The following is a 20,988-nucleotide window of genomic DNA, read 5'->3' as shown; positions in this document are numbered from 1 at the left end:
AGGTGAATATAGGGTTATAAATACAAAATCAAATAGGGGTAGTGCAGGAGTAGGTTTAATAATTAATAAAAAAAATAGGAGTGCGAGTAAGCTACTACCAACAGGATAGTGAACGCATTATTGTGGTCAAGATAGACACTAAGCCCACGTCTACTACAGTAGTACAAGTTTATATGCCAACTAGCTCTGCAGATGATGAAGAAATTGATGAAATGTATGATGAGATAAAAGAAATTATTCCGGTAGTGAAGGGAGACGAAAATTTAATAGTCATGGGTGACTGGAATTCGAGTGTAGGAAAAGGGAGAGAAGGAAATATAGTGGGTGAATATGGATTGGGGGCGAGAAAAGAAAGAGGAAGCCGTCTAGTAGAATTTTGCATAGAGCATAACTTAATCATAGCTAACACTTAGTTCAAGAATCATAAAAGAAGGTTGTACACATGGAAGGATCCTGGAGATACTAGAAGGTATCAGATAGATTATATAATGGTAAGACAGAGATTTAGGAACCAGGTTTTAAGTTGTAAGACATTTCCAGGGGCAGATGTGGACTCTGACCACAATCTATTGGTTATGACCTGTAGATTAAAACTGAAGAAACTGCAAAAAGGTGGGAATTTAAATAGATGGGACCTAGATAATTTGACTAAGCCAGAGGTTGTACAGAGTTTGAGGGAGAGCATAAGGGAACAATTGACAGGAATGAGGGAAAGAAAAACAGTAGAAGAATAATGGGTAGCTCTGAGGGATGAAGTAGTGAAGGCAGCAGTGGATCTAGTAGGTAAAAAGACGAGAGCTAGTAGAAATCCTTGGATAACAGAAGAAATATTGAATTTAATTGATGAAAGGAGAAAAAATAAAAATGCAGTAAATGAAGTAGGCAAAAGGGAATGCAAACGTCTCAAAAATGAGATAGACCGGAAGTGCAAAATGGCTAAGCAGGGATGGCTGGAGGACACATGTAAGGATGTGTGAGACTTATCTCATTAGGGGTAAGATAGATACTGCCTACAGGAAAATTAAAGAGATCTTTGGAGAAAGGAGAACCACTTGCATGAATATCAAGACCATTGATGGAAACCCAGTTGTATGCAAAGAAGGCAAAGCAGAAGGGTGGAAGGAGTATATAGAGGGTCTATACAAGGGTGATGTACTTGAAGACAATATGACGGAAATGGAATAGGATGTAGATGAAGATGAAATGGAGATACGATACTGCGTGAAGAGTTTGACAGAGCACTGAAAGACCTGAGTCGGAACAAGGCCCCGGGAGTAGACAACATTCCGTTGGAACTACTGACGGCCTTGGGAGAGCCAGTCCTGACAAAACTCTACCATCTGGTGAGCAAGGTGTATGTGACAGGCGAAGTACCCTCAGACTTCAAGAAGAATAGAATAATTCCAATCCCAAAGAAAGCAGGTGTTGGCAGATGTGAAAATTACCGAACTATCAGTTTAATAAGTCACTGCTGCAAAATACTAACGCGAATTCTTTACAGACGAATGGAAAAACTGGTAGAAGCCGACCTCGACGAAGATCAGTTTCGATTCCGCAGAATGTTGGAGCACGTGAGGCAATAATGACCCTACGACTTATCTTAGAGAATAGATTAAGGAAAGGCAAACCTACATTTCTAGCATTTGTGGACTTAGAGAAAGCTTTTGACAGTGTTGACTGGAATACTCTCTTTCAAATTCTAAAGGTGGCAGGGGTAAAATACAGGGAGCGAAAGTCTATTTACAATTTGTACCGAAACCAGATGGCAGTTATAAGAGTCGAGGGGCATGAAAGGGAAGCAGCGGTTGGGAAGGGAGTGAGAGAGGGTTGTAACCTGTCCCCGATGTTGTTCAATCTGTATATTAAGCAAACAGTAAAGGAAACGAAAGAAAAATTCGGTGTAGGTATTAAAATCCATGGAGAAGAAATAAAAACGTTGAGGTTCGCCGATGACATTGTAATTTTGTCAGAGACAGCACAGGACTTGGAAGAGCAGTTAAACGGAATAGACAGTGTCTTGAAAGGGGGATATAAGATGAACATCAACAAAAGCAAAACGAGGATAATGGAATGCAGTCGAATTAAGTAGGGTGATGCTGAGGGAATTAGATCAGGAAATGAAACACGTTAAGAAGTAAAGGAGTTTTGCTATTTGGGGAGCAAAATAACTGATGATGGTCGAAGTAGAGAGGATATAAAATGTAGACTGGCAATGGCAAGGAAAGCGTTTTTGAAGAAGAGAAATTTGTTAACATCGAGTATAGATTTAAGTGTCAGGAAGTCGTTTCTGAAAGTATTTGTATGGAATGTAGCCATGTATGGAAGTGAAACATGGACGATAAATAGTTTGGACAAAAAGAGAATAGAAGCTTTCGAAAAGTGGTGCTACAGAAGAATGTTGAAGATTAGATGGGTAGATCACGTAACTAATGAGGAGGTAATTGGGGTGAAGAGGAGTTTGTGGCACAACTTGACTAGAAGAAGGGATTGGTTGGTAGGACGTGTTCTGAGGCATCAAGGGATCACAAATTTAGCATTGGAGTGTAGTGTGGAGGGTAAAAATCGTAGAGGGAGACCATGAGATGAGTACACTAAGCAGATTCAGAAGGATGTAGGTTGCAATAATTACTGGGAGATGAAGTAGCTTACACAGGATAGAGTAGCATGGAGAGCAGCATCAAACCAGTCTCAGGATTGAAGACAACAACAGCAACAACTGGTTGTATGGCACTCGGGGTACTGCGGTCTAAATTGAAGCGCTACTCAACACTCATGCAATTGACTATTCTTTCCAGTACAAATCATTCTTGCTAGCTGTGGCGTATAGATACGCTCTGATCTCCCAAATGGTGTCTTGGGAAGGAAACTCACCATGCAGTACATAGTGTACTGGCAAAATTCCTCACCTCATCACTCCTTTTCAGTCACCAATCGTATTTCTGAATAGCCACCAACTATGAGTATCCCAAAGATCTTTCCCTAATATCTTTATGTCCTTCATATGGTACTGACGTGGAAGACATCACTATTTTCTTTGAATATTTCCTTAATCTGGTTTCGCAGTACCACCGGATGAGTCATTTCTAGATATCACAGATGCTGCAGTTGGTTCAGAGTCTCTTTAGCGACCCTGTTCTGGCTTAAGACACTCGTAACAAACAACACAGCCTATAACATTACTTGTTTATGGTTAATTTAAATTTTTATAATTTTTTTGCTTTAAAATTTTCGGATATTGGTACTATATTTTCTGTAGATGTAAAGTAAAGTGTGCTACACTGAAGTTTGAAGTTCTTCGCAATGTATGTGAGTAATGTATGTAAAATACTATGTAAATTGTTTATTACTGTAAATAATTTTCTAATGACATTTCGCATTTAAAAATATTTATGTGTATAAATTGTTAATGTTGAGTAAATTTGACAATTTAAGAACTGGTCACCCCTAGGAACAGTGTAAGAGATAGGCGTTATGTAAAAGCCAGTATGCTTGCATTTGAAATGGAAGTGGTTCTGGAAAGTCGAAAAGGTGGCAAGGGCAAATTGGCGTGCTACCTAGAGCAAGCGCGGAAAGTAAGCCAATCAGTCTGTAAGCAGCAGTGATTGAGGCAACACCTCTGTGGAGCAGGAGAAACTTTGCCTGCAAATTTGCACAAAAATGCCTCGGACGAAGACTGCAAATGGCTTACGGGATAGCTGCGAGTTGTTGAGCTACTGTATGTAAAATTGAACAATGCCAAGAAGAGAAATGGAGCCATACAGCAAGATAATTGCAGGCCATACTATAGGTAGTGTAGCCGTCATAATTGTTCGCCACACCCAAGCCTACAGCCACCAGATAAGATTTTTTTTTTTGTATTTTTACTTTTGTACAACGTGAACCATTAATTTAAACCGTGTTTTAATAATAATTCTTGAACTTTAAAGGAACTGGTTCATCCTGTTATTTCATCCTAACCATACACCTATATAGAGTTTCTTCCTGGTGTTTGATTAATCCGAGTATCCTGTTTTACAGACTTTTGAAGTGCCAAGTTAATATAAAGAGTTACCATTTAAATTGTTTTTGTGTAAATAATAACAAAGTTTTCTCAACTATTGCAAAATGTTATAGTAAAAGTTTGCTTACGTAAAATCCAACCAAAGTGAAGCCAAGTTATTAGAATCTGTTAAATAACTATACAAAATTACTTCAAAGAGTAATATCTTTTGAAAGTAAATTCCAGTAAGAAAGAGGATTTCTTGAAGTTAAATATCCAGTATAAAAAGTGTGCGCTTTAGTATCTAAGTATTTTACTATTTAAGTTTGTTTATTATGGAAAGTACTTTTCTAAAGGTCCCCTGGTCAATTTTTTTTAGCTTCCTTGAAGTTATCTACAGGGCTTTTTTCTCTTTTGCAAGCGCAATGTATAAGGGTGTAGTCGAGCATTGTTTACGAGGAGTAATATTTATGTGAAGAGCCAAATTAAACAGTAGCAAGAAAGTGGGCACAATTCATACTTCTGCTTTTCCAATACTTCATTGTTTAATTGACTGGATAGGCTGGCGGCCGTCAGTACATGTTTTAAACCACTAAATGAACTTTGAACTGAGTTGTCGCAGATTCAGTGTAATATTATTCATACCGCGTTTCTATCTAACCGGTGGGTAAGATCTTAGGAAAAGAAGTGAATAGTCTGATTTACTTATTCATTAGACACAACACACGGTCAAATCCTGTAAAAAGGGTAACTCTATTGGTTAGCTTTTCCTATAAACAGGACTATCCTCACACAGTGTACTTTATTTAGAAACTAAACTAAATTTTAGTATGAGGGTTATTCGTGGGAACATAGAGACAGCGTTTCTGTTATTTAGGTAAAAGCATATTAAATTCCAATAGTAGTAGTAGGGTTATAAGCTCTACTTGAAACCTTGCCTACAAATTTTGGTAATCATATCTGTGAAGAAGACCCTATGAAACGGGATGTTATTCCAGAATTTTTCCCCAATAAAACAACGCACATTTACCCTCAAGTGGTGATTTAATAGAGTGCGACCTGAGAATTGTATTGATTTTAGTAGCTGCTGTTTTCACAATATCTCACAAATAACTGCAAATTCTCATTATAGTTCAAACTATTCTTAGTCATACCGTACACGTTTTAAGGGAAACAATGGGAAGAAAAACGAGATCATTTGATTAGCTTGTTTTGAGATTGTGATGTAATATTGTTCATGTTGTACTACAACTGAACCACTGTTTGTTCACATTATATGTGTTTTGCGGGATCTCACTGAAAAACGGTTTCAGTAGGGAGGAAGCAAATTTCATGTCACCAGTGCGCTCATTTCAGAGATAGAATTGCACATTGTGATATAAGGACCTATACTTCAAAACTAAACAATTGTAATTACCATAAAGAAAGATGGTGCAAAGAACAGAATGAGATAACAGGGGAAGAATAACAAAATCGTTTGTTTAGATCCGCCATTGTTGAAATAACATATGCATACTACATAGATGTTTGAAGAGTGTAGACGAGAAAATTAATTAGGTTATTTCTGACAGATCGGAAGTAGGTATAAGGAAAAGGAAAAAAGTTTTTTTCTGGTAGATGTAAGTCCATAATATATTGCACGCGAACTTGTTACGAGCAGTATGAAATCAACAATAATGTTGTGTACATAACATTTCACACGCCAAAGTATTTCTTGGAGAAACGAATAAATACGCTGTCCTTGGTCACTCTATGAAAAAATAATGCCTAATCTAAGAATATTGATTATAATATCGCGATTGAAGGGTCGTGAATATTTTGAGTTCAGGCTAAAAATACAAAATCCATCAAACATGTTGATTTTCTTGTTGCAAGAAGTACCGTTTTCTACTGTTGTATCTCTTGTAACAAGACTGAAAACGTTGTTGCTAAAGTCGACAAGAGTTCCCATTACTCTTGGTTCATTGATTTTGGGTCAACAGTTGCATCAGGATAGAAGATTTAGTTAACTGTGATAAAACCAATTTACGAGACATCTCTTCACGACTATCTACGATTTAAATTATTTTTCAAATGTGTGGATGCATGTATCGTCTAATAGTACAATCAATGAGGCGTCCAGTCCCATGATTTTCTCTTCCCTTTTAACTTTGCAGAGGATTATATTCGTTTATACTACGAAAAGTGTCTGTATTATGGTGCCTTCAAGCGCCTGAAGTGCTGACTTTGGCATTGCTGTAAATATGTCGTAGGTTCCTCCACTTGTTTTGACCAGTATTTTGTACAATACTGGGATGTTTATAGACATCATGAAGCCAAGTCCCCGAAAATCATTTCTATCAATTACATACTCGTAAATTTAGTAATGAATGCTTTATTTTTCTACCACTTTTAGGAGGTGTGTTTTGATCATTTGTACAGGTGGTGTGTATAACAGCAGTGAAAAGAGCCATATAACATCGCACTCATCTTATTTCTTTCAACAATGCTGACAATATTTATCAGAATTTGAGTAGTCCTTGTTAATTATCAGTTCTCATTGTTTCATGAAAGCATTGTGTAATGGTAATAGCTGTTCCATAGGGTATGTATGTCCTTAATATTTATTGATGATGTAGCTAAACCACCAGACACTGGCTGAAAGTAGAATTTTCAGTTGTAGGATAACACTAAACACATACAGTCAATGAATAAAAAGTTGTCATTTAGAAATTTTGTGGAGATTGCTTCCAGATATCCAAAACTCACACTGCCTTTGTTATTCTAGCAGCTACTGTCTCACTATCTGCAAGATTTTTTTCCCTGCTAGAGTGTGTTTTGTGTATCACTTGTTTGTATTTGATATCTTACATAAAGTTGATGAAATACTGAGCTATGGAATCTTTAGTATTAGCCATGCAAATACAATTAGATATTTATATTTTCCTGGAGCTACAAATTCGCTCTTGACTATTGTTCAGGTGGTGAAGTATGTATCTGTTATACATGCAATAACTACAGTCGACAATAACAATCGTATTTCTTGCTATGATGATCAGTCAATTAAGTGTTCTTAGTCATTGTAGAGAGCAAACTTAGAGTATATCATAACAATTAAATTTAAAAGGCACATAGCTTACAACAGTAAATGAAAAGAAAACTTATTGAGTAACAGCTATACCAACGCATGTGCTCTACAAGACCAAAGCCAAAAGCCAATCTTAAATACAGTCATATATACAGGAAACTGGAAGATACAGAAAGGAAGAAAGCACAATGACATGTAACTACAACAGAAGAAGAACCAATTATCATAAAAATCCAACAAATATTCCAACCGTTAAGGTATGGATACTTTACATATCAACTATGACTAGCAAAGCTACAAAAATAAAACTCATAGAAGTAAAGATTTAAAAATAAACAATTTTTGAATTTATAATTCCACTCATACGATTCAAACCATGTGGTACTTGTAGAAAGTTTTAAAAGCAAATAGTGACAATGTGATATGAATACTGAAAATATTTACCAAATCTCAAAATAAACACACAGTTTTAACAACTTAAATTAAACATAAAATGCTTACTGGGTGCTGAAGAGAAGTATCTGAATGAGGCATATTACAGTGAATGTTAATAACTTGAAAATACTCCTTCTTTAAAGAATATCAACAAAGGCAATACTCTCTTGAATAAATCCTCCATGTGGATAAAAATAAATGCAGCATTATTTCTTCAAAAAGGACTGAGTTTGGTTCCTGAAACCCTTTGGAAATCATTGCAATATTTTTATATCTCTTTGAAGATCTTCCAAAATATAGCTTGTTAGGTTTTCGGAGTGCACAGAGAGTGCAACTTACTAAATATCTAATCAAAACTATACGTAAGAAACGATCTATAACTAAAATTTCTGTGATATATGTGAATCATGTAACGCTGAATGTCACAATTTTATCCATACAAATGATGTTTTGCAGAGTTAAATGATAGCTAATTCACTTGTTGGCTGACTAATCAGTTACAGGAATCCATAATATTTGGTAGCTATATGAATGTGCAAAAAGAATTAGTTTCTTAGACATAAATAGGTACACATAGCAACTTTTTTGTGCAGTATTGAATGTAATGCTTTCCCTGGTATATGTAATGTCTCTTTTTTAAACACTTAGGATTGCCACAGTGGTGGTTAGTTATATTGAACAACCATGGAAGAAAACGACTTTAGTCTCGATGTGAAACTAGATGCACTTGAAACTGGATCACTCCCAAAACTAGGAGGGTTCAATAAAGTAGATTTTTAAAATACAGCATTGTGGAATGACGTCTTTTCTCAGATTCGGTGTGATGCTACCTAGAAGAGAAAAAGGATTATCGAGTCACATGAAATGTTCTTCACATATTAACACATTTTTAAGTTTGACAAAACCTCAACCATCCAATTCTTTGATGTAGATTGCAGTTTCAGAGGAAAGCGTAATTATGATACATAAACGTGAGCTTTATAAGTTTGTGGGATCTCTACATTTATGAGAACTAGAATTATGGATTACTTTTTTGGAGGTAGACTGGAACCTAATCTCTTAAACTGTGGCGCTGTGTGAGAGAGAAAAGTTTTGAATTGGGGTTCCTACAAGTTAATTGCTCTTGCTGACGTTTATTAATGTATGTGGTACTAATACATGGTATTCATTTTGAAATCGCTGGTAGACAGCTCTATGACAGTCTTAATTAGCGAGAGAAGCTTGACAGTACATCTTCACTCTTGACGATAAAGCCTTCTCAGGTTATCAGACCTGAAGACGGCAAGTGGGATGCCACAGAACGACACCTTGACTCAGCTGATAACCCAAGAAGACTTCATCATCCAGATTCGACGAGAAAGTCTAAATTACCACATTTTCATCCTTGTGAAGTTTTCTCAACAACTGTCACTCTCAATTTTTTTTTAAAAAAAGGTGTACTTGTGTGTGTTACATAAGGGATTAAAGTTAAATCTACTAGTACCATTTCGAATGTATTGTGATGCAAAAATTGCAGAATTATTGGGTTGAGGCTGAGGTTCCAATAACTTAGAAGTACTTAGATTTAACAAAAATATTGGCACTATATAATAACATGTGTTCGACAGTTGTAAGAAAATAAAATTTTTACATGTAACTTATTCATCTACAGAGTGATTTAAATTTCCTCAGTTATTATGAAGCATGTGTATGAGTGAACACTTATTTAATTCGTATCAGCGCCTTATCACAGGCTCATATCCACGACATCCTAACTATGCAGATACTCTCTCATATTGGTGGCAACTAGTATTTTAGAGGTAGATGAGATTACTGGCTTTGGTACTTATAGGATAAAACACTGCGATGAAAATTATTTGAGATTGATTTTGCTGTTGTTATAAAATTTGTTTTTATTATTTTACAAAAAAAAAAAATGGAGCATTTATTGTATTCAAGGATGGAAAGAATTTACTGTACCTAATCAAAAACGGTTTACCTACTTGTGAGGCGATTTGAAAGGCACATCCCCTATTTTAAATGACTGAGTATACAATACGAGATTAATTATTTTGCAGGATATCCAGGATTTCCTTGATGGTGCAAGAAACGGTGTGATTTACTTCAGCTTTGGTACTAATGTGAAGGGTAGTACAATGCCTGAGCACAAACGAATTGCATTCTTGGAAGCTTTTGCGCAGTTACCACAGCGAGTACTTTGGAAGTGGGAGGTGGACAGCCTGCCTGGACAGCCGGAGAACGTCATGATAGCCAAGTGGCTGCCCCAGCAGGACGTCTTGGGTAAGCTTCTGTTCAGTGCACCAATTTTTGTAGGTGCAGCACTGTAAAAGCTATTTGTCTTACCTCCCTTTTCGCTTTTCCAGCACATCCAAACATTCGTCTGTTCATTACCCAGGGAGGACTTCAGAGCATGAATGAAGCAAGTTATTTTGCAGTACCCCTGATAGGAATTCCCTTTTTTGCGGACCAGCAACAGAATGTGGCTAAGATGGTACAATCTGGTATTGGTTACCAGCTGCTGTTCAGAGATGTCACTACTGATACCATTCTGAAAGCCATTCACACAGTTCTTGAAAACGACAGGTAGGAACAGAAATATTAAATTTCATTTATGTTATCAAGGGAACATACAGACAGCCACTTCATTCCCCTCTCTAGTTTGACTGTTGCTTTCTCCTATTGATGTCTATGTCAACAAAAGGTGAGCCTTAATTTTATCTCATTATAAGACAATATTAAAAAGAAACAGCCGTTTTCTTAATTAACTTGCACGAGATATGTCTTTGCTTTAGACTTACAATGGAAAATTTCTGTTGGTGAACTTTATTTCCTCGCACAAGTTACTGTCTTTGGTGATAATTTACTTCCCCTCTTTGTTATTATATTTAAAAACAGTGTTTTCCAAGTCGACTGTATAAAGTTTTTCGTAGTGGACAATGACTTTTGTTTTTATTCATATTCATCTACTTTTTCATTAACTACGTTTAGCTGGTTTTTACACTATTCTTTTGCTGTTTGTAGCCTATTGTTATCTGTCCTCTTTTACGACAGCTATCGAGAAAACATGAAGCGTTTCTCAGCAGTATTCCGTGAGCACCAGGAGAGGTCCCTGGACAATGCCGTCTGGTGGATCGAGTACGTGATACGTCACAAGGGTGCTCCGCACATGCGCAGTGCAGCCCTTGACCTGAGCTGGTGGCAGCTGCTGCTGCTCGACGTGATTGGGTTCGTTGTTGCAATGGCGTCCATCGTGGTCTACGTGCTGTTCAAGGCAGCTACCTATTGCAAAAGACTTTTGGCTCTTAATCTGAAGCAGAAGACTGCGTGAAGCTACTTTTGTAGGTGTCTACAGTCGTTCTATAGATTGAACATGTGAAGAGAGAGGTCAGAAAGAAGTTTCTGTGATAGTTTATGAACTTAACCTTTAGACACGTTCGTACATGGTACTCCAATAAAAAATAATAATCCCTGCTGTGCAGGTGACTGGAAGATAATTATTTTTATTCATTAAAGGATGATATTATGTATAAAACAAACGTATTTTGTTTCACATTGTTTTAGTTTCAATGGAATTTGCACTGTTATACCTTACAGAGACTGGAGACTGAATTATACTCACATCATATTTAATTTACTAGTGCATTTATCTATTTTTCTGTGTGTGTTTGTGTTGTGTGTGTGTGTGTGTGTGTGTGTGTGTGTGTTTGTGAGAGAGAGAGGGAGATAGAGTATGTATGTGTATGTGTGTGACAGTTGCTTCAAATCTCTTGGCTGTTGCTGTTTTCATATATTAACTCTGCCTTACGTATATGATACTAGTCTTAATATTCATCAATGTCACTGTTGTCAGCAACACAAATTTTGGTAGTATTGATAGTGACACTGATGTTATTAATAAGACGCATAATTATTTCAAAATATACACTTGAATATGATGATGAGTACCATACTTCTTTACAGAGCGTAGGGGAGCGACGCGGGAGACCCGCGCCGCCTTACTAGGCAAGAACCTAGTGGAGGTGGTTTGCCATTGCCTTCCTCCGACCGCAATGGGGATGAAAGATTATGATGAGGACGACACAACGACACCCAGTCATCTCGAGGCAGGTAAAATCCCTGCCCCTGCCGGGAATCGAACCCGGGACCTCGTGCTCGGGAAGCGAGAACTCTACCGCGAGACCACGAGCGGCGGACACACTTGAATATAGTTCCTAGAAATAACGGTAGTGGAATATTGCAACTCCAACTGCAACACTAACTTTGCCTCCATGACAGTCACCATCGATCTGTATAAAACAGTAATTATTCATTGATCTAGATCCAATCTAAATACGGATATGCATGTGTACTGTGTATGATCCCAGGATGGCCTTCAAAAGAACCTGGTTAAAGATTGTACTAGTAATATCAGCCGGCGGGAGTGGTCGAGCGGTTCTAGGCGCTTCAGTCTGGAACCGCGAGACCGCTACGGTCGCAGGTTCGAATCCTGCCTCGGGCATGGATGTGTGTGATGTCCTTAGGTTAGTTAGGTATAAGTAGTTCTACGTTCTAGGGGACTGATGTCCTCAGATGTTAAGTCCCATAGTGCTCAGAGCCATTTGAACCATCAGTAATATTAGAAGAGGCACAGTGGCAAATAGAATTTGCTGATCGCCATCTGAGGCTAAGATGTTAGATTACTACCCACAAAAGATAAAAATCATAGTTCCTCACTAAACGCCACGGTCAGCTTAAATAACCGGGGATTATCATCTCAGTGTGGCCCTTGCGACACGTCAGCCTGAATAGAGCTCCGAGGTGATGTGTTTCAGTTCGAGCGTGCGGACGCTCGTCTGATTCGCAGGAGTCGTTAGAAGTTAATACATGTCTACATATGTGAAGTGTAAACCAGTGAATGTACAGCAGAGCACGATGAATCAAATTAAAAAGCCACTGAGACACTTGTGTTGATGTACTGGTTGCCTATGGAAGTGAAGTACTTAATTAATTAACAGGTGGGAAATGAATCAGTAACGACTTTTTACAATAATTGTAAGAACATCTACACTAATTGAGCCACTGAGAAGATCGACCAACAAAATGAAGGCACTCGTTGAACCAAACAGAATGAGCTACTCAAATGATTACTCAAGCACATAACTAATCCCTGAGAAGGGTCTGAATTAAATAATTAAGTCTAAATGTACAAAACACATACACAAATAGCACTGCAGCATGTATTGGACAACATAACCACACACTATGAGCAAAACTTAGGTTTTTGAGTTATCAGAATTTCATTGCTGTTTTCAAATCATTTTTGCATAGATTCGCTCATAATTTAAAATCTATCGGAGCTACATAAATTTATACGACACCAGCAGAAACAGCAGATAATTTCCTATGAGACTGACGTCCCACTTAAATTTATATTGCAGAGGTTCAAGGCACAGTTCAATAAGAATAAATTTACTTAAAATTATGTGTAAATAGCGTTCACTTTAATTGCGACTGTGGGCGAAATATTCATGGACAAATTTATTAAGATGTATCATTTTAATCAGTTTCTCATCAAGTACTTTTTGGTATCTTTAGTTTCAAGATAGCACACAAGGCGAAAATTACGTATCGCATTGATGAATGACAAAGTGAATTGCTTGTCGCAGTTGATGAGAAACCGAGTTACCCTCTATAAAAAGGCTTAGCCTTTTTTGCGCGTAGAGCCATTCTGATCTTCGAATCTGCCACAGCTATTAACAATTTCGGATTGGAGAGAGTTTATATTTTCGAGATTTTAATTCTGAGACCTTAGCTTGAAATTCAATAGGTGATGCAAAAATAGAAGGGCCATGTTCCCCCTGGTGTACTTTGTTTACATTTGTGACGTCACTTGTTTAGGTCGCTGCCCTAGCCATGAGATCACAAGCCACGCACTGTTATCTGCATTGTCGTCGTCATAATGTGAAGAGGCACAGCCCTTATCAATGGAACTATAATAAAGATTTTACAAGCCATACGCCTTTTCCTATGACTTAACGTTAACAGGAAATTCAAGTAACATTGATGACACACACAACCACTGCGTGTCTTCCAAGTTCAAGTCAAATGACCAGTTTTATTTGGGAAGAAAATTGTGTGATTTTCACATTAACTGAAATGGTGCGTTGTTCAAAAAACGATGTTGTCAATAGTATAGTATTTCATTGTTTGTCAAAATACTTAATTAGCAATACTTCCGTGTCAAAAATGTGTATCTATCGCCAGAATTGAATCAATTTTAACCACGTTCGTGGGGTGAAATCAAGGGTCAAAATTTGCCATGTTATGTCCATAATTGAATCGTGTTCTTTATAGGTGGAACCGAGTGGAGATTTTCAGTCAGAGGCTCCATCGATTTTGAGGCCTTCTCAGCTGTCGTCTGTAAATGTGTGAACCTGCGTTATGGGTTGGAAAACTGTAGGACTGATATGTCAGGACGAGTTACACAGAGGAAGCAACTACTTTGGAAGCAGGTTACCTGTAGAATGCACATCTTTCTTTGCTTTTAGGTTAGGCCATAGTTTGCGGTCCCCTGATCAAGGCTCGCCAGTCGATACACACAGGGCGAAGACAGATGACGTACAAAGTAAAGACACTACAATTGTTAGGCCTTTAACAGTAAGTTGCCCAAAAATTCGTAACAAGTTTTCTGAATTTATTAACGTCCGGAAAAGTTGTAGCGCTGAAATTATTTCCAAAACCAAGAGCTAGATGAAACACAGAGTAGTAAGTTCACAAATATTGAACGAGACATAGAACATATATTGAAACGACATATTAGACGCCATAGTAGAAGGAGTGTTCATTGCCGTCACCATTAATATTGTGTCTATCGTAGTCAATATTGAATCCGATTGTGAAATTATCTGGACAAGAGTAACCGGCCTAGGTCAACTCTCACGTTATCGTGGGATGTTTTTATCGGCTAACCGACGTAACGTTTGCAGAATAATTCAAAGTAAATCTATGCTCAGTAACGCAGTAGTGCGGAAGTACCCCGCTTACGTCATGTTCGCTGGACACCACTTTCATCTACCGAGTACAGTCTGGGACATTTATGGATTCATTGCATGTGGCATGGCCAGACAATCTTGTGAGGTAGTTCTGAACATGTTTTTGGAAAACTGTCTGGAGCAGATAGCTCGAGAACACACACGCACAATGGAAATATTTTGAACCTCACAACTACAAACAGATTTGACCTTATAGACGGTGTCAGTGTAGACAGGGATTAGTGATCATGATGTCATAGTGACGATGGTTACTGAAGTTAATAAGTCCTTCAAGAAGACTGAGAGAGTATTTACTCTGGAAAGAGCAGATAAGCAGTTATTAGCATCAAACGATAGTATGAAAATCCAAGCAGTAACGTAACATTTGGATAGCTCAATGAAAATGAGACTACACATAGAAAGAACTGTTACAGTATAGTACACAAAGGTAACGGAAAGAAATACATCATGTCAGTCCCTGGACATTACATCATTACCTCTCGCCATATAAAGATACGTGATGCACCCAGAAACTGTATCGAATATGATCGTTTTGGTGGTACAGTTGTTATGTTGTTGTATGTCATAATTTTACATGGGCGTACTGACCTTCAAATTTTGGAACACGGTACACTCGTCGGTCAACGTTACTGGACACTGTATTCGTATCGGAGTGCGTATTTTCAGGAGAGCACTCAACCCTGACTTCAGTATTAAGGATGACAATGCGTGACCGCACTGAACTGCGTAGGAGAAGGAGGAGGTACAGGAAGAGGAGGAGCTTTTCCCGAACGAGAAGATATTCGGCGAATGGACTGGCCTGCCAGTTCCTCCGACTTAAATCCCATCGATCGCCTTTCGGGTGCATACTGCAACACACCCACATGCACCTACGAACATCGAGCAGTTGACAACCACGCTGGTAGGAGAATGATGCGCACTACCACGACAACTCCTAATCAACTCTGTGACCTGCATGGCGGCACACTGCAAAGCATGCATTGCCATCCGTGGTGACTACACACAATACAGCGATCCATGTCCGGCCTTTTATAGTGTCCAGGGGATCATGAGAGTAAATCGGAGAAAGACGAAAGTAATGAGAAGTAGTAGAAATGAGAACAGCGAGAAACTTAACATCAGGATTGATGGTCACGAAGTCAATGAAGTTAAGGAATTCTGCTACCTAGGCAGTAAAATAACCAATGACGGACGGAGCAAGGAGGACATCAAAAGCAGACTCTCTATGGCAGAAAGGCATTTCTGGCCAAGAGAAGTCTACTAATATCAAATACCGGCCTTAATTTGAGGAAGAAATTTCTGAGGATGTACATCTGGAGTACAGCATTGTATGGTAGTCAAACATGGACTGTGGGAAAACCGGAACAGAAGAGAGTCGAAACATTTGAGATGTGGTGCTATAGACGAATGCTGAAAATTAGGTGGACTGATAAGGTAAGAAATGAGGAGGTTCTACGCAGGACCGGAGAGGAAAGGTATATGTGGAAAACACTGATAAGGAGAAGGGACAGGATGATAGGACATCTGCTAAGACATGAGGGAATGCCTTCCATGGTACTAGAGGGAGCTGTAGAGGGCAAAAACTGTAGAGGAAGACAGAGATTGGAATACGTCAAGCAAATAATTGAGGACGTAGGTTGCAAGTGCTACTCTGAGACGAAGAGGTTAGCACAGGAAAGGAATTAGTGACGGGCCACATCAAACCAGTCAGTAGACTGATGACCAAAAAAAAAAGGGGATCATGTTGGAACGCGATAGCTTCAGTGTGATTACTGCCTTTGAATAAAAATATCATTCCGTTCATTGCGAATTTCTTTCTGTTACTTACTGTGCTATAATTGAAGGAATTGTTTCTATGCATGGTCCAAATTTCATCGGGCTATGCCGTTTGGCACCAACACATTACCAGAAAGTTACTTTCATCCTTAAGTTCTGCACATCAGACTACTTTGACAATCGATGTACATCAGTTACGAGAGCTTTCGGAAAAGTAATGCCTCCGATTTTTTAAATGTGAAATCTCTTAAAGCTTTCTAAATAAAACAGACGTTATTAACTTTCTGCATCTTTATTCTTCATGTCTACACATTTATTTCTCAACATAGTCGCCCTGGCGACAATAATACTTCTCCCAACGAGAGAAGTTTGTTGAGAATGCATGACTTTGTTGACGGAACCGCAACCTCGCATCTGCTTGCACCGCTTCCTCACTATCAAAATGATGTCGACGAAAGTGATCTTCAACTTTTGGAAACAGGGGCCAAATCGGCACTATATGGAAGAATTAGTTAGTTAGTTACATGTTCCATAGATCATTTAAAAAATTCTTTTATCGAAATGATGTGGAACCATTCAGTTTACAGAATATGAATACATGTTAATATTAATGAACGTATTAGCATTTCATTCCTACACATGCAATTACACTTGAAACTTTTTTTTTTACTGGCTATCGGTGTTTAAGCAGAAATATATCAATGGAACAGAACGTTTCGTCCAGGAGAAATGATTTTAAATTAAATTTAAAACTTGCTTCGCTACCTGTCAGACATTTTATATTATTAGGCAAAAGATCAAAATTTTTTATTGCTGCATATTGAATTCTCAGAGCCATTGACACCTTCAACAATTCTAACAATTTTAGAACGATCGATGACAATTAACCCAAGGCGATGGATTGTTGCAGATGTCGCAGTGATAGTGGGTGGTGTGGCATTGTCGAGCTGAATGAGAAGGTGCTTCATGTCTGGACGAGTTCTTCGAATTGTAATTCGATTACAGCACGCGGTTTCATACGCACCGTCATACGATGGGCGTTTAATAAGTAAATGCAACACTTCTTTCTTCTGAAACAAGAATGATTTAATTCAGGATTCAATACACTACATTATTCAGTACTCTTTTGGCTACAAAATCCTGTTCAAATAAATTTCGACAGTCGAAATATCTCTCGATGAATTAAACAAAGATCGGCTGCATGCCGGAAATTTGTTTGAACATTTAATTCGCCAGGAAAATTTTAAAAAGACCTATTTCTCAAAATAATCTCCATTCAATGGGTCCTTCATGGAATTCATCTTTACTTAGCTTCCATTTATCACGGATCTCTTGTCCAGTGCGAAGACGCACACGACGGGAAAAAAGTGGAGGTGACTCCTGTATATAAGAAGTGTGAAAGAACGGACCCGCAAAATTCCAGACCAATATCCCTAACGTAGGTTAGCTGCATAATTCTTGAACGCAAACTTAGTTTGAATATAATAAATTTCAGTGAGACCAATAAGATTACACTACTGGCCATTAAAATTGCTACACCAAGAAGAAATGCAGATGATAAACGGGTTTTCATTGGACAAGTATATTATACTGGAAGAGACATGTGATTACATTTTCACGCAGTTTGGGTGCATGGATCCTGAGAAATCAGTAGCCAGAACAACCACATCTGGCGGTAATAACGGCCTTGATACGCCTGGGCATTGAGTCAAACAGAATTTGGATGGCATGTACAGGTACAGCTGCCCATGCAGCTTCAACACGATACCACAGTTCATTAAGAGTAGTGACTGGTGTATTGTGATGAGCCAGTTGCTCGGCCATCATTGACCAGACGTTTTCAGTTGGTGAGAGATCTGGAGAATGTGCTGGCCAGGGCAGCAGTCGAACATTTTCTGTATCCAGAAAGGCCCATACAGGACCCGCAACATGCGGTCGTGCCTTATCGTGCTGAAATGTAGGGTTTCGAAGGGATCGCACGAAGGGTAGAGCCACGGGTCGTAACACTTCCGAAATGTAACGTCCCGTGTTCAAAGTGCCGTCAATGCGAACAAGAGGTGACTGAGACGCTTCCAATGCGCGTTCACCGCGATGTCGCCATACACGGATGCGACCATCATGATGCTGTAAACAGAATCTGGATTTATCCGAAAAATGACGTTTTGCCATTTGTGCACCCAGGTTCGTCGTTGAGTACACCATCGCAGTGGCTCCTGTCTGTGATGCAGCGTCAAGGGTAACCGCAGCCGCGGTTTCCGAGCTGATAGTCCATGCTGCTGCAAACGTCGTCGAACTGTTCGTGCAGATGGTTGTTGTCTTGCAAAAGGCCCCGTTGACTCAGGGATCGAGACGTGGCTGCACGATCCGTTACAGCCATGCGCATAAGATGCCTGTCATCTCGACTGCTAGTAATACGAGGCCGTTTAGATCCAGCACGGCGTTCCGTATTACCCTCCTGAATCTACCGATTCCATATTCTGCTAACAGTCATTGGATCTCGACCAACGCGAGCAGCAATGTCGCGATACGATAAACCGCAATCGCGATAGGCTACAATCCGACCTTTATCAAAGTCGGAAACGTAATGGTACGCATTTCTCCTGCTTACACGAGGCATCACAACAACGTTTCACCAGGCAACGCCGGTCAACTGCTATTTGTGTATGAGAAATCAGTTGGAAATTTTCCTCATGTCAGCACGTTGTAAGTGTCGCCACAGGCGCCAGTCTTGTGTGAATGCTCTGAAAAGCTAATCATTTGCATATCACAGCATCTTCTTCCTGTCGGTTAAATTTCGCGTCTGTAGCACGTCATCTTCGTGGTGTAGCAATTTTAATGGCCAGTAGTGTATTTGTACGAATCAGTACGGGTTTAGAAAGCATCGCTCGTGTAAAACTCAGCTTGCCCTTTTCTCAGATGCCATACTGCGAACTATAAACGAAAAGCAACAGTCACAGTCCATATTTTTAGAGCGCCAATCTAGCCTGTTAACGAAGGTACAGACCTATGGAATAGGTTTCCAGATGTGTGAGTCACTCGATGACTTCTTAAGTAATGGAACCCAGTATCTTGTCGTCGACGAGGAATGTTCATCAGAGACAAGGGTATGGTCAGGAGTGCCCCAGGGAAGTGTGATGCGGCCCTTCTTGTTCTCTATAAATGCAAAGGATCTTGCGGATGACGCTGTATTTTACGGATACGTATCGTCGTTGCGTGACTGTTAAAGGATACAGGATGAGTCTGACAGAATTTCTATTTGACGTGTTGAATGACAGCTTGCTCTAAATGTAGGAATATGTAATTTAATGCAGATGAGTGAGAAAAACAATCATGTACACATCGAATACAGTATTACTATGTGCAGCTTGACACTGTGACGTAGGTTAAACGTTGCAAAGCGATATGAATGGAACCATCATGCAACGGCGGTAGTAGGGAAGGGAAATGGTCGACTTCAGATTATTGGAAAAGCATTAGAAAAGTACGGGTCATCCATAAAGAGTCCGCACGATGTCGTATTAAAGGAAAACGTTAAAGCAGTTCAAGAGGAATGCTTCTGGTTTTGTTATCGGTAGATTCGATCAATACGCTAGTGTTACTGAAATGATTCGTAAACTCAAATGGACATCCATAGAGGAAGTACGACTTCTTTTCGCGAAAATCTGTTGATAAAATTTAGAGAACCGTCATTTGTAGCTAACTGCAGTAAGATTCTACTGCAGGAGACGTATATTTAGGGTAACGAGTGCTAAGTTAAGATAAGAGGATTTGGGGCTCGCACGGAATATAGCCGTTTTTTCCTCACTCCACTTACGTGTGTAACAGAAAAGGAAATGACTAGCAGTGATGAAAGGTACCCTCCGCCACGCACCATACGGTGACTTGTGGAGCGTCATATAGGTGCATATATGCAAAAACATCTGATCGATTGAATTGTGCGCTATGTTCAAAACTATCTAAAGGACCTGTATTATCTTAAAAAATACGAAAAAATATTTATGGCGAATAGGGAACGTATCATCTCCCATGTGCTGACACGTCATCAAAAATACGTAATGCGTCTACTTTATTTACCAAAAATACACAAGCATCCAAAATTCTGCCTCATTTATAAATTTCTTCTCTCTGTTTTATATCTCACAAATTATTACGTATGTCAAATAGCTTCTCATCAATGAATTTCACCACTCTCCGTAATGATTACTTTCTATAACAATGCAAAACATGTTGCTAAAAATAGCATGCTCCTTCCTCCTGGGAAACGTGCTTGAGAAACTGGCTTCAGACGAAGCACTAATGTATTAAAATTATTTTTGCGATCCACACTCTCCTAGATATGTCTGAAGTAAACACCCTTGAATAATCTTCAGCTTTTGGTGCTGCTGTTTCCTTTAAACACCCTTGAATAATCTTCAGCTTTTGGTGCTGCTGTTTCCTTTTGATATTTGCACTAGGTTCACTGCCTTACTCCTACAAGCCGGTCTGGGTGGCCGTGCGGTTCTAGGCTTTCAGCTTGGAACCGCGTGGCCGCTACGGTCGCAGGTTCGAATCCTGCCTCGGGCACAGATGTGTGTGATGTCCTTAGGTTAGTTAGGTTTAAGTAGTTCTAAGTTCTAGGGGACTGATGACCACAGATGTTAAGTCCCATAGTGCTCAGAGCCATTTGAGCCATACTCCTACGATGCACAAACACAGAACTC

The 20,988-nt window shown here is 39.0% G+C and overlaps 1 protein-coding gene across 1 annotated transcript in view; it reads left to right on the top strand.

The window, feature by feature from the left end:
- Positions 1-10,809, top strand: part of LOC124606391 (UDP-glycosyltransferase UGT5-like) — a 61,439-nt gene extending 50,630 nt beyond the window's left edge. Inside the window, exons 4-6 of the mRNA XM_047138371.1 lie at positions 9,539-9,761; positions 9,845-10,064; positions 10,533-10,809. Of these exons, the coding sequence (XP_046994327.1) occupies positions 9,539-9,761; positions 9,845-10,064; positions 10,533-10,809 (720 nt within the window). The remainder of the gene's footprint in view (positions 1-9,538; positions 9,762-9,844; positions 10,065-10,532) is intronic.
- The last annotated feature ends 10,179 nt before the right edge of the window (positions 10,810-20,988 follow it).

This window comes from Schistocerca americana, chromosome 3, assembly GCF_021461395.2.
Source record: "Schistocerca americana isolate TAMUIC-IGC-003095 chromosome 3, iqSchAmer2.1, whole genome shotgun sequence".
Taxonomy (NCBI): domain Eukaryota; kingdom Metazoa; phylum Arthropoda; class Insecta; order Orthoptera; family Acrididae; genus Schistocerca; species Schistocerca americana.
The sequence above is the reverse complement of the archived record's forward strand: the minus strand, read 5'-3'. Positions and strand labels throughout refer to the sequence as shown.